General features: G+C 43.5%; 1 protein-coding gene across 3 annotated transcripts in view; it reads right to left on the reverse strand.

The window, feature by feature from the left end:
* avil (advillin) overlaps window positions 1–13668 on the reverse strand; it is a 39034-nt gene that overhangs the window by 8904 nt on the left and 16462 nt on the right. For all 3 annotated transcript variants that reach the window (XM_031897182.1, XM_031897180.1, XM_031897181.1), the window contains 9 exons: window positions 13478–13586; window positions 12400–12510; window positions 11416–11621; window positions 3603–3681; window positions 2577–2675; window positions 1822–1975; window positions 1441–1541; window positions 876–1013; window positions 481–639 (listed from right to left, as the gene is read on the reverse strand). In XM_031897182.1, the coding sequence (XP_031753042.1) occupies window positions 481–639; window positions 876–1013; window positions 1441–1541; window positions 1822–1975; window positions 2577–2675; window positions 3603–3681; window positions 11416–11621; window positions 12400–12510; window positions 13478–13586 (1156 nt within the window). The remainder of the gene's footprint in view (window positions 1–480; window positions 640–875; window positions 1014–1440; window positions 1542–1821; window positions 1976–2576; window positions 2676–3602; window positions 3682–11415; window positions 11622–12399; window positions 12511–13477; window positions 13587–13668) is intronic.

Raw genomic sequence — 13668 nt, forward strand, 5'->3', positions numbered from 1 at the left:
TGAGCTATATTCAAACGTAAAAAGTGTTGGGGAGTAGTGATGAGCGGAGTGATAACCAACCAATAAATTTCAAGCATCATGTTGCTCATCAACTCCTTGGATGTTGCTCCCAGTGGCCAAAAGAAGGTGCTTTTTTTAATTTCTAGGTTGGAGGCAACTTTTGGTTTTGTAAAATCCACATGTACTACAAACAGAGCCTCCTGTAGGTGGCCAGTCCACAACATAGCCAATAACAGCCCATATTTGGCACCCCTATGAACTTTTTTATGCTTGTGTTGCTCCCCAATAGTCATGAGCAAAACTGTCCCTTTTCACTCAGGTGAAAAATTTGCAAAACTGCCAAAACATTTGTTAAACATTAGAAAATTTGCAAACTGCGGCTACCTATCTAATTTTGACACACGCAGCTTTTTTTGACACAAATGTGGCTTTTTTGAGGCAACTGTGTCTTTTTTTTTTCTATCAGGAAGCTGAGTTTACCTCAAATATCACAAGCTTTCCTTTGAAGATGGCCATAAAATGCCGGGGCTCCTTTCCCATGCACACTCGAACTTGCACTGGTTCCCCCCCAAAGTCTTGATCCAGTTTCACAGCCAGGAAAGCTGATGCTGCCAGTTCATCTTGGGAAGCGTGGCGTCCCTATGTGGCAAAAAAAGAAAAACACATGTCCAAGGCAAGACTGCAGCAATATCAACTGCTCCTATGTGAAAGGTAGACATGCAAGAATATTTTACATATTTATTTACACATACTTCTATATATTTATTTGTGCTTTCTAGTTCCTTGTACCTATATTTTCTGTGTGAAATGTAAGGCTCTTGTATATAAGGATTAGCATTACTGGTACCTGGTACTTTTGTGGTCCTCATACTTACCTGCCAGATATAAACTACATGGTGGGCCTTCTTGTTCACATGGTATGTGTACAGCACTAAGTAGCAGTCACCACCATAGAAATATCCATGCCACTGTGTCTCCACTGGGACTAGCTCTAGGTTCTCAATTCTCCAAACCTATAAAAACACAAACAGATTTGAATATTTACAACATCATAGGGATCATTTACTATGAAGTGGCATGGCAGAGACAAAGTTCCATGTTTTATGCTCACAGTGCATCTTGCCATTCCTGGCACCTGGCAGCACTATGTACTGGAGGAGTAGACCATGGGCTGGATAAGGGCTCCCTGGCACTGGCTTTGTTGAATGATTAAGTCAAGTGTAAGCAAAGTGGCTATGGGCATCCCTGGAAATAAGTCCGGTTTAAGTCTGTGACCCTTTACTGGTAGATCATGAACCACTACGTTTTATTGTTCTGAATATGAAGATTGCATCAACTGCCCCTGGAAGCTGGGAGTTATTCTAAAATAGCCAGTGACAACCAAGATGAAGATCCCTGTCTCTTTCTAATTCCCCAGTTGTGAACAGCTCATACTGATACCTCCACTTTGCCACTCCCGTCATCCACCATTCGCTCCTGGGCAGCTACTGCCGGGTTGGCATGAAGCAAAGATGTGTCGAATTTCTCCTGGCTAACTTTTGCTGAAACATAAAGTGATCTTTTTTATTGTAAGATCAATAAAGGGAAGTGTTTAGAAATTCAATAATATGGCAAATTGATCTTAGCAAAAGATGCTGTATTATAGAATTTACTCCTCAGATATCTTATGTTCCGCTATATAAAAATATTGTATTCCTACTGTAAATTATAAGGCTTAGAGGATACCAACGAGTTACATGGCCATATAAATGTATTTAGAAAGGTCATGACATACTTGTATGAGGTCACTGTAGCATTACCATTCCTATAATTTCTACTTACCAATCTTGTTCACAATGTAGGCCTTTCCCATACCCACAGACTGGTCCTTCACAACCCACTTTTGAAACAACTGTTTGAACATGGCAGACTCTGCTCCATCATTCACTGTCTCCACATTGGTGCTGTGAGGATATGCTTTCATCTTTATGAATTCCTGAGGATCAACATGAACACAGAGTAGATATGATAGGGCTTGAAGTCTAAGGACAGCCAAAAGGAGCACTCAAATGTGAAGTAAATTAACTGCCTGGGTGCTGATAAATGTACAAATACAGGGAAAAAAGTATCGCACTTCACTGTATTGTTACTGGTATTCATTCTGGGGGTATAGTTTTCCCTTAATGCTAAGTGTGGCAAATACAGGTGGAAAGGAGCCATATGTAACTGAAATGAATAAGCCCATTCCTTAACACTGGGGGACTGGGATAGAACACTTGCCTTGAGGTGCAGTTACTTCCAGGGCTTGGGTGCTATTTAACAGTGTGAGCTTCAACAGCTTCAATTTACAACTGTAGTATAAAAAAGCCAAATTCACATTGGGGTGGATTTGGTTTTCCTTTTAAGTACACTCTCATAAATGAGAATATTGTGCTGACTTGAGACATTGTTATAGAAGTTCTTATGGTGGGAATGTTCACCTTGTCATACAGGGCCACACACTGGACATTCCAACTCATGCATTAAAGTAAGCGTTCTCAAAAGCCAGACTACTGCCTCTAGGTCATTTAGATATAAGCAATTGATTAACTGCTCACCAAAGCTTTAGACATCGCAGTTAGCTTCTCAGCTTTTGTAGCTCCTTTGCCCTTCCAGACATATATTTTGGTTCCACCTTGGTCAATGATATAACAGTCCTGGAGGAACAAGATGCAGACATAGGTTTATTGAACTCAATCAATGCTTAATTCCCACCTTATAGCAATATGACATTATTTGGCTGCATAATGAGTGAAGTAGCAAGGGTGCTGATGCCTGTGGTACTTACCCTTTCTGCTCTCCTCAGTGCAGGCTTCGGCTGCTATGCTTACTACTTACTAAGGCTGTCTCTTACTTGTAGAGTGAGCTACATCAAGAAATAGCCCTCATGTTAGCTATTGCGAGTTGCTCCTTAAAGGTCAGGAAATTAAGAGCAGCCTGTTGCATTTGCCCTAAATCACCATAAAATAAGATAGGGATGTACTGGGGCAACTTTTAGTCACAGTTGTTGACTGTTTAAGAACTGCAGTGGCATTCGGCTTGCACAAAAGCCCAAAACATAAAGTGAATTATTTGGAGACCAGTTCTTTGTTGAGCTTTAGGTCTTCTTCCTTTTTTAAAGTAAATTTTAACATTAAAAAAAAACTAAAACACTTCTGCTAGTATTCCCAGCAGCCAGCAATTGCATGCCAACATATGCTTGTATTGAACTGTAGGGAACTGATGGGAGTGCATTGATTTTGACATTCTTGTATTACTGAAATATATATATATATATATAGTATAGGGAATAAGTTTCATAAGACATATCAAGGACAAACAGAGTAACAACATGTACACTTACACATAACTGTAACACTATAGTTTCACCTATTTTCACTCCATTTTATTATATTTCTTTGTCTCTCTACTGTCTGTACTCAAACCGTTGGAGTTGTTTCAATAAGCTTTTTTTCTTTTGCACCAAATCCCTGAGGTACTCTTTTTCTTTATGTTTATTTTTCAACCTGCACCCAGGGCTGTAAACAGGTGTACTACACTCTTCTCTCTCTCTCTCTCTCTCTCTCTAATTTTTTTGCACTTACATTATGGTTGAGCAAGTCTTGAACTAATGGCCGCGTTGCCACTTCTGTCACTTCCATTTGACCTCCAGAATCTGAGACACTAGAAGAATTTAAGATAATGCATTGCAATATTTATTCTACATACCTCAAAGATTTGTAAACATGGGTTTAATTATACAAAGCTAGGACAATGCTGACAGTTGTAACTATTTTGCATTTATTTGGCATTGTCATTATTGAATCCATCATCATAATCACTCAGTATTCTGGGACTGCAACACAGGCCTGGGGTTCAAGTACAGGGGGCTCCAGGCTATACAGAAAAAATTACAGAGATTTCCATTGTTATTAACAATAACTCTAGATCTGGAAATCTCTGTATTTTTTCCCAACATCCCATTTCAGCAGCAGCTACAACACAGCAGGTTGGGCATCCTATTTATACTAGAAGTATCTAGCACTAATTACAGTTCACTGTATGGACAAAAGTTTCTGGATACCTGCCCTGCCCAAAAGCTTATTCTAAAGCCAAGGTTATTAATATGCAGTTGGCCCTCCCTTTACTGCTGTAAAAGCCTCTGCTTTTCATAGAACAATTTCCACTAGACAGTGGAACATTGTTGATGGGTTCTGCTTCAATTTGGCCATAAGCGCATTTGTGAGATTGGGCACTGATGTCAGGATACAGGCCTGGCTCAGTGTTCCAATTCATCCCACAGGTGTTAGGTTGAGATCTGGGCTCTGTGCCGGCCAGTCACATCCTTTCTTCTGTTCTCAGCAAACTAATTCTGCATGGACCTCCTGCTGAGACAATGTGACAATGTGCCTTCCCCAAACTGACACTGGAACAAAGTACTTGAACCTTAATGTAAAAGATACTATGAATGATGTCTGTAATAGTAAAGATACATTAAAAGGTTGCCTAATACCTTTAAATATACATATATTTGCATCTATGGACAGATCAGCAATAACTTTTGCACATCACTGCATAGAAAACAAATAATGACTTTTGGATTACTTAAGTGTAAGTTCACCAAATATTTCATTCTTAACAGACTGAATATACATTCTCTGTCCCAATCATTTGTCAGTAGTGTTCTCCGCCAACCATATATCATATAATATATTTATAATGCATTATTGTTTAAGTCTAAAGTGATCAATAAATATTGCGTGGTCTCCAACAGTGCAAAAGTCTGTCATTAAAACCTATAGCACTTCAGCCGTGTATATGTCAGCAAATCAAACCTTTCAAGCATTTCATTTAACAGGATCCTCTGGCACATTTTCCGAGGAACATACAGAGGAAATGATAGTGAGACTTTTGGAAACATAAATCCTATAAATGATGAGATTGCACATGATCTAATTAGTAATTGCATTGTTATCTTAAAACGTGTAAGGAAATGATGATTAATCAGAATATGACTGATGGCTCTGTGCATGTTTTTGGCAGATATCGTGGGTACGTTCGTGGTGCCACACCCAAATAAGTAGAACATTAAGCTTAATATAAAAATGCCCGGGATGCAAGTTAGCACTTCCTATATCCTGCTGACATAGGCTTGGATTTCTTTGTTAACAGGGGCATTTCTGCACCTCAGGTACCTGCGTGGTCTTACTGATGCCACCCCAGCAGTGGTTACCTCTGTCTCAGGTGGTCAAGCCATTAATCTCCATTATGCTTGAAAATGAATATTTAAAAAAAAAATATTAAAAAGTGCCACATTCTCTAGTAATAGTGACTTCAATGAAGGAGGCTCACAGGAGCCGTAGTGCAAGGATTCGTAACCCATGGGCTGGGACCCAACAATAGATCCCCATAATGTTTATCATATGGTGCATGATTGCTTATAAATCAATTTATGGGTTGCAAAACTGATTAATTTACTTAATTTGGCTTCCCTCATGTAAAATGTTTAAGAAATACTTCTGATACATCCATAAAGCTGCTGTAAAGGTTGTTTAAAACAGTAGTCAGATGGCAATATATGGATATATGCTATATTACAGGGTATGCAATGTGATCTTTCAACTGCAAATAAATCCAAAGAACATTAAATGTGTACTTCATTAACTTTTGTATCATGTAGACATTAATATTCTAAGACAATTTGCAACTAATCATCATTATTTATTTTCTGTGGTTTTTCAGTAATTTATCTTTTAACTTAGCAGCTCTCCAATTTGGTATTTTAGCTAGAATCTGATTGCTATGGTCTTATTAACCCTAGCAGCCACACAGTTTACCAGTGCCATCACATTTTCCTAAAACAAATAGCAGCTTTTACCCAGTGGCCATTTTCCCTTTCACACATCTTCAGTGGCATTTACATCTGCTAACTGCACATGTGTGCTGTAAAGGTCATGCAATCAAGACTGCAGGCTTACACAGGCAGAATTTATAATGTAATAAAAAGTCCTGCTTGGATTGAGCACTGTAATGGTTAAGCTGGGCAGCTAATGCAGAGTTTCTATGGGAACTAGCAATCTCTTCATTGGGTGTTAGAATGAAGGTGTGTTTAGTAACTGGAGTTGAGAAGAACTGAGCATGGTCAGTAGCCAACAGGCAAAGTAAGTTTCTTTGGGAGGGGCCTGAGTGGGTTATAGGGGATTTACATGTTCTTTAAGCACTGGCTGCTTTGGCAGTCTAATCTGACCCTAGATCCAAAGGCATACATTTAGTACACATTTGCAAAGCTCAGAGCATAGTGCAAAGTTCTGCAAAGTGCCATGTATTTTGCTCTGCAGGTTACAGCCTTAGGTGCAAGTCTTTGAAGGACAATGACCTGCATCTTTCCCATTAATGCATTGCTGTCTGCATAAAGGATGGGTCCTAAGAGGTACAGTTTTGCACCAGCACTTGTGCTCATGGGATTTGTAAATAAAACCTAAAAGACTGTGTTGCTGTCTGGCTGTGAGCATATTGCCTACTGTAACCTGACCTGTATGTCTGGCATCCTTAACATTTTTAAGCTATACGTAATAAACATTTTGCATTTCACGATTTTTACTTTGCTTATTTAAATAGTGCATAGCTTGAAAGCAGCATCTTTTTTGTGTGCAAAATAACCATATATTCAATAAGCAGTTTATCTTATACACTGAGCACAGTCATGTCCTTTATTTGCTGCCAGCTCAGTCACAATGCAAAATTTTTCTTATATATAACTATTGTAGGGTTCCTCAAAATTTGGGTCCCCTAGATTGGTTGCCCCTAGGATAGGCCCCAGGGAGGTAGAACTTAGTAGTGGGACACCTTGGGTGGTTTGGCACTATAAGGGTTAACTGGGATTTAGCTTCCCTGCAGTTCAATAGTTAGGCCACAGGGTGCACACAGTATATAAGGCTGTGCAGCCATGTGCCTGCAGGTCTTTTAGCCTGGGACCCCTCTTGGATAAGAGGTATACCACAGGTTAGCATTAGACAGTTAGAGATTTGTTATAGACCACTCTAGGAGTGGGAGACAGGTTATCTAGTTGGGCAGCGTGGCCCCGACAGGAGGTTTAATGGATTAAGATCCACCAGCACTCATAGCTGGAGTCAGGGTATAAGTGCTAAGTATAGGAGATTAGCCTAATCCAGGGGTATCTAAGTGGAAGTACCGGGGTGAGGTCTGCTGAGGGGGTGTCCGCTTGGCGGGAGTACCGGGAAGTGCCCTAGAGAGGGGCTTCTGGCGAGAAGTACCGGAGGGAACCCCTAAAGGGAATCATCTGGCGTGTAGTACTGCTAATATCTCGTGGAGAGAGGGTCTCTTAAGGAAGAGGGAGTATACCCTGATTGCCTCATTGCTCCTGTATGCAACCTGCCTGTCTAATACATCTGTACAATAAATAAGTTCCACTGGTTAAACATCCATCCAGTGTCCTGTCTCTGCATATCTGGAGGATCCACCTGCCTGGTAAGCAACTACCCCAGGGAGGGGGCAAGGTGCCAGGAGTGTTGGGAGTCCTCACACTGCAGTACAGTATTAGGTCCCAGGAGGGGAGTTATAGTTCATTCTATCCCTATCCTGGGTGGAGGCACGCCAAAGTACAAAGTAATAGCTGTTCCCCAAAGTAAGCGGGGCTCAGGACTCCTGAAAGCGCCAAGTATAGTGACATATCAGCAGGTAGTGCCACAGTTAAAGATAAAGTGGGCTACATTTGGAGGCACTGCTGAGATCTACGAAACAGCAGCAAAAGAACAGCAAATACAGTGCAGAAAGGCCATAACAGCATTGGGGCCTAGTGTGATTCGGGAAGCCTGACCTCCGTATGGGATAAATTTTGGGCACCCTGAATCTGTATCCAGTGAGGGATAATTGGCGCCAAAAGAGCAGAGGAGTTGCCCTGGGCCAATCAGATTGCAGGCTTGTGGCGCCAAACAGACCCGGGAAATTCCGTGGGAAGCCCCGTGAGGGGGAGGAGGCAGAACATTCCTGATTGTGGGGGCCGCCCCTTAGAGCGTTAGCCAACCGTGTGGCTGAAAAAGTGCGCCAAAGTGAGAAGGGGGCGACTTGGGCGGTGACGTCACCGCGGCCATTTTGGAACTTTGCCAGAGTGTGTCTGACTGAGCTAGAGAGAGGAGCTGCGCACTTTGCCAACAGCAACCATCAGTATGCCTAATTTGAGCAAGCCGTTGCCACCTGGGCAGGAATTACTAACCCCTGCAGGGGCACGGAGGAGAATGGCAGTGAGGCTACGCGACACTGGCCGAAGATTTATGTGGTCCGGCTGTTTTGCGGAGATGGAGGTGGATGATACCTTACGCTGGATGGTACCCCTGTGCGGGGGCTGCGAGGTGGAGTCATTTGGCTCCATGAAACACCCGGAGGCAATCTGCGCTACCTGCGACCGACCTTTCTGGAGTGGGCCGTTTGGGGCTGGACCCAGAGGAGCCCAAGTAATTGAGGTGGAGGCCCTCGCCGACGCATGTGAGGAACTTTCCCTCAGTGAGGAGGAAGAGGGACCCCTGGAGCCGTATGCCGCAACTGCGGACCCCAATCTGGAGGGGGATCCGGCGGAGTGTGAGGTCGACCGGGATGAGGCCTGCGCTCCCGCCCCCACCGTACAAGGTACTACGCAGGCGGTGGTAGCAGCGGCCGAAGAGGTGAGTGAACGGGGGGCCCAGAGTGATGTGTGGGTAGCCCCGGAACCACCTGCTGAGGGGGAGGTACGCAGATCCACCTTACCCAGGGCCCGGAGACACCGGGGGAGGCCTAAGAAGAATAAATATCAGGGGGAGCGGGACCAAGCATGGGCTGAGGCAATGGGGCCCCCATCCCCTGTACCATCAGAGTCGGGACTTGATGAGGTTTTGGCACCACCATCTTACCTGCAGAGCCTTAGGGATAAACCGGCCAGCAGGGCACCGCCACCTTATTGTCAGAGGGGGGTCTGCTCCCTCAGTGAATATACAACTGGGGCAGAGGAATCCGCTGATGAGGCTGGGGAGAGTGTAAGGGCCATGGCAGGCTCTCCACGAAGTTTTGTGCCCCCTCCCCGAGTTAGTGCTGAGGAGGAAAAGTACTTTTGGGTTTTTACCTGGCCAGGCAGACCCTGCGGTTTTTCGCTCAGTCTCCCGGATACAAAGGGTGTTAAATTTTCGGGTCCACATGCTGTGGGGCTACTTTCTCCCATATGCACCGGTATGGGTATATGACAAGCTTGAGCACATGATGGAGGAGTGGGTAATAGAAGATATTCAAAGAAAGGAAAAGATGCCCCTCAACATCCTAAATTCTGCTGACAGGGCCAAACGGCAACAGGCCTGGAAACATGTGCGGGCCCGGGAAAAGGAATGGTGGTGGGGCCGCACGGTGCTAAAACACGCCGTTCAAAGTTGTGGGAAGCACAATCCCAAACCGAGGTATTTCAGCATTGAGCACACATTGCCAGATGGGGGGAAGGTAGAGAAGCCTCACCCGCGTTACTACACCTCCTATGATGATGTAAAGAGTAGGTTCACTTACATGGTGTGAGGAGGACTCTCCCAAGGTGAACTATGTTTAAATTTCTGTTAAGTGGAGGTTTGGACTGCCTGCCACTTCTCCCAACAAGGGGAGCTGCTATTCAGTTGGAGGGGTTGTCCCCCCAGAGTTCTGACCCATGGAGGGTGTTGCAGTTGCCGGCTGGAGCTGCCCAAGTTTACAGAGTGCCCACCCGTTGGTGGAAGACCCTGGAGGTGCTGATCACCTGGGGGTATGGACTCCCTCAAGGAGGAGGGGGGAGGTGCAGGAGGAGCTGTTTAATAAAAATTTTTCTGTTTTGAGAGATAATTGTCCTGTGCATTTCTGAGTATGTGTGCAATTTCTTTCAGGAAAAGGACTTTGGGACTTATACCAAGACTTTGGGGTGGTGGTTAAAGGTAAAATTGTATTTACTGTTTCCTCCCCTAGTGATACAGGTTTCTGCGCAGACACCGCGAGGGACCGTGGAAGAAGTATTTGGTATAAGGAATGCAATGGTAAAATGTATATGTTTGGTTAGAGGTATGTCAGCCGGGAGGTGACATTTTCCTTGTGGGGGGAGAATGTAGGGTTCCTCAAAATTTGGGTCCCCTAGATTGGTTGCCCCTAGGATAGGCCCCAGGGAGGTAGCACTTAGTAGTGGGACACCTTGGGTGGTTTGGCACTATAAGGGTTAACTGGGATTTAGCTTCCCTGCAGTTCAATAGTTAGGCCACAGGGTGCACACAGTATATAAGGCTGTGCAGCCATGTGCCTGCAGGTCTTTTAGCCTGGGACCCCTCTTGGATAAGAGGTATACCACAGGTTAGCATTAGACAGTTAGAGATTTGTTATAGACCACTCTAGGAGTGGGAGACAGGTTATCTAGTTGGGCAGCGTGGCCCCGACAGGAGGTTTAATGGATTAAGATCCACCAGCACTCATAGCTGGAGTCAGGGTATAAGTGCTAAGTATAGGAGATTAGCCTAATCCAGGGGTATCTAAGTGGAAGTACCGGGGTGAGGTCTGCTGAGGGGGTGTCCGCTTGGCGGGAGTACCGGGAAGTGCCCTAGAGAGGGGCTTCTGGCGAGAAGTACCGGAGGGAACCCCTAAAGGGAATCATCTGGCGTGTAGTACTGCTAATATCTCGTGGAGAGAGGGTCTCTTAAGGAAGAGGGAGTATACCCTGATTGCCTCATTGCTCCTGTATGCAACCTGCCTGTCTAATACATCTGTACAATAAATAAGTTCCACTGGTTAAACATCCATCCAGTGTCCTGTCTCTGCATATCTGGAGGATCCACCTGCCTGGTAAGCAACTACCCCAGGGAGGGGGCAAGGTGCCAGGAGTGTTGGGAGTCCTCACACTGCAGTACAGTATTAGGTCCCAGGAGGGGAGTTATAGTTCATTCTATCCCTATCCTGGGTGGAGGCACGCCAAAGTACAAAGTAATAGCTGTTCCCCAAAGTAAGCGGGGCTCAGGACTCCTGAAAGCGCCAAGTATAGTGACATATCAGCAGGTAGTGCCACAGTTAAAGATAAAGTGGGCTACACTATGCTTAAAGTAAAAATGATTTGCACAGAACAACTGTTCTTGCTTTTCCACTAATGGCGCTTGCATACCAGAGTTGCACTCTTCCCATCTAAATCTGGGAAGCAGAAATATGCATGTATTTGATATTGGTCTTATTCTAAGGATCTAGGAACCTTGCTGTCAGCATCATATCTTACTGTATATATGGGCCTGAAAAAAGAATTGGCATGGCAGTGACAAGCAGCAAGACATATAATCAACCTTGAATGCTGTGTGCTCCATTATGGTGGCTCCATAGGTAAAGCCAAGCCCCACACACCTGTCTTGACATCCCAATTTTATCACTGTAAATATCAGTTATACTTACTGGTACAACATAATGTTAGCTTTCTGTTTTTGATCTGCAACTTCATCAGGTGTCCCTGGTCCGATATTGTGAGTCCTCTTACCAATCGTATTTATAAGAAGGTCCCTTAACTCAGGTGAAGCATCTTCCTGATCCCCCTCAATGACTCTAATATCCATCCGGCCTCCCCGCTCCCTATCACGGATGTCTTTAGCCAGTAACATTCCCTAGACAGAAAAAGTAAGAAAAACTTTACTTAGCAGATAATTCATGTGGCGTCTCTAACCACTTTCAACAGAGTAGGTGTTGAGAGTGGGTCAGCAAACTGTGGGACTGTATCCCCTGGGCTCTAGAGCAGTGAGGGGAGGGCTCAGCTTGAAGGTCAGTTAGGGTGATATTTACGCAGAATACCTCTTGACTTTTCTAGATACCAGAAAGCCCAGGCAGAAAATCTGTGAGATTTGGTGTAACTACTTTATTTCTGCCCTATATAAATTGGAACTATACCCCCAGAATAAATACTTAAACGTTTATATCATATTAATTGGCCTATTAAAGACTGGAATATAAATATCAGTAAATATTGCCCTTTTACATCATTACCCTTGAGCCACCATTTAGTGATGGGCTGTGTGCCCCCTCAGAGATCAGCTGACAGGAAATAATGCAGCTCTAACTGTAACAGGAAGTAGTGTGGGAGTGAAAGACAGAACTCTTTTCATTTATTCGTAAAATGGCAATTTTCTATTTAGGATTACCCAATAGCACACACTTCTAAAAAAGTATATTTTTATGAAAATTGTTTATTTAGATAAAGCAGGGTTTTACATATGAGCGCTGTTTTGTGCAAAATATTTTTATAGAGGCCTACTTTGTTTGCGGAAGAGTTTTCTTTTAAGGAGAGCCCTAAACAAAAGCCGATCCTCCAAGTGTAGCTGTAACCAAGAATCCAAAAAACACTTACAAAAATCTGCCATGTTCTACAGCAACAATATCATTAAATACCTTTATTCTTTCTGCCATATTGCTTTTAGCACCATTCCACTGGATAACAGTTCTGCCAAGATCCAGCAAAAATACATCTCCGCTGTTGAAACTTTCCCAGCTCAAATCCACCTGCAAAAAGCAAAGTGCAAGCAGTGGAAATCTCAAAAAGCCCTACTCACTTTTGTCAGATTATTTTCTTAATAGTTTCATTACACAAATACAATGGGAGTTTAGACACAAATGGGTCAGTGTGCCTTTAATAGCTCAAACCCACCATCTTGAGTGAAGTTTCAGTAAAAACCAGCTTGGATGCTATTTATTTGAGTCAGAATTTACACAGTAATGTTCTGTTCCAATAAGTCAATCAGACCAGTGTGTGGGGGTGCCACCTTTTGTGGAAAAAAATACTGAACTTTGCATATTTACCTTTTTTTCCATGTTACTAACATTGGCATCAAGCATCATTGTTATCAGCCAGTCCAGTAAAATACTGGCCAGGTGGCAACCCTACCAGTGTGTTGGCTAGCTGAACTTTATTTTGACTGGCTGAGGCTCATAAGACATTGCTGCAGTTGTTTATGACACTGGTCTGGAAGATTTGAGTTTTGCTCTTCGGATTAGAACTGTATACAGAATGCATGGAACGTCAGTGATATACTAACCCTCACTAGTTTATTTCCCCATTGTCTAATATAAATATTCTGCAAGCTACAAGTTGTTCTTCATTGGAATAAGGAACCCATGGGTTTAGAACATTCACATGTTCTTCTCATTTAAAGATTCCAGCTTATACTACAGGTGTTGTTTACAAAGACCTGGGGAAGAAGTGCAATAGCGCACCCCTTAGTGCTCATTCAGGCCTGGGTCTGGCTGTGTTCTGCACCTCACATCAGATAAAAAAAAATCCAGCACACGATGCAGAGTGCAGCTTTGGAAGGGGCAGGCCATCTCTGTCGTTACTGGTGGTAAGAATAGGGCCCTGAAGTCTTCTGCCTCGCCTTAACTTGTCCATCAAAAGTACAAGTTTGAAGGTGGGAGGGAAGGAGAGGATATGATTAGATATTGCACTTAGCCCACTATTGGTGAGGGGCTGTACCTCTGTAGCTGTTACATTCCTCTTGCCTTTAACATGTAGTAGCCTCTTCACATCATACGTATTGGTTTCCACATGTTTCATTCCAGATGCAACACCCCCTTTTTTGTAACTACAAACAGAAGATGCCAGGACAGGTGTCAAGGAAGAAAAGTTGTGGTTAAATCATTTAATATTTTAGAACCCTACATCAA

Source organism: Xenopus tropicalis, chromosome 2 (assembly GCF_000004195.4).
Source record: "Xenopus tropicalis strain Nigerian chromosome 2, UCB_Xtro_10.0, whole genome shotgun sequence".
Lineage (NCBI taxonomy): Eukaryota > Metazoa > Chordata > Amphibia > Anura > Pipidae > Xenopus > Xenopus tropicalis.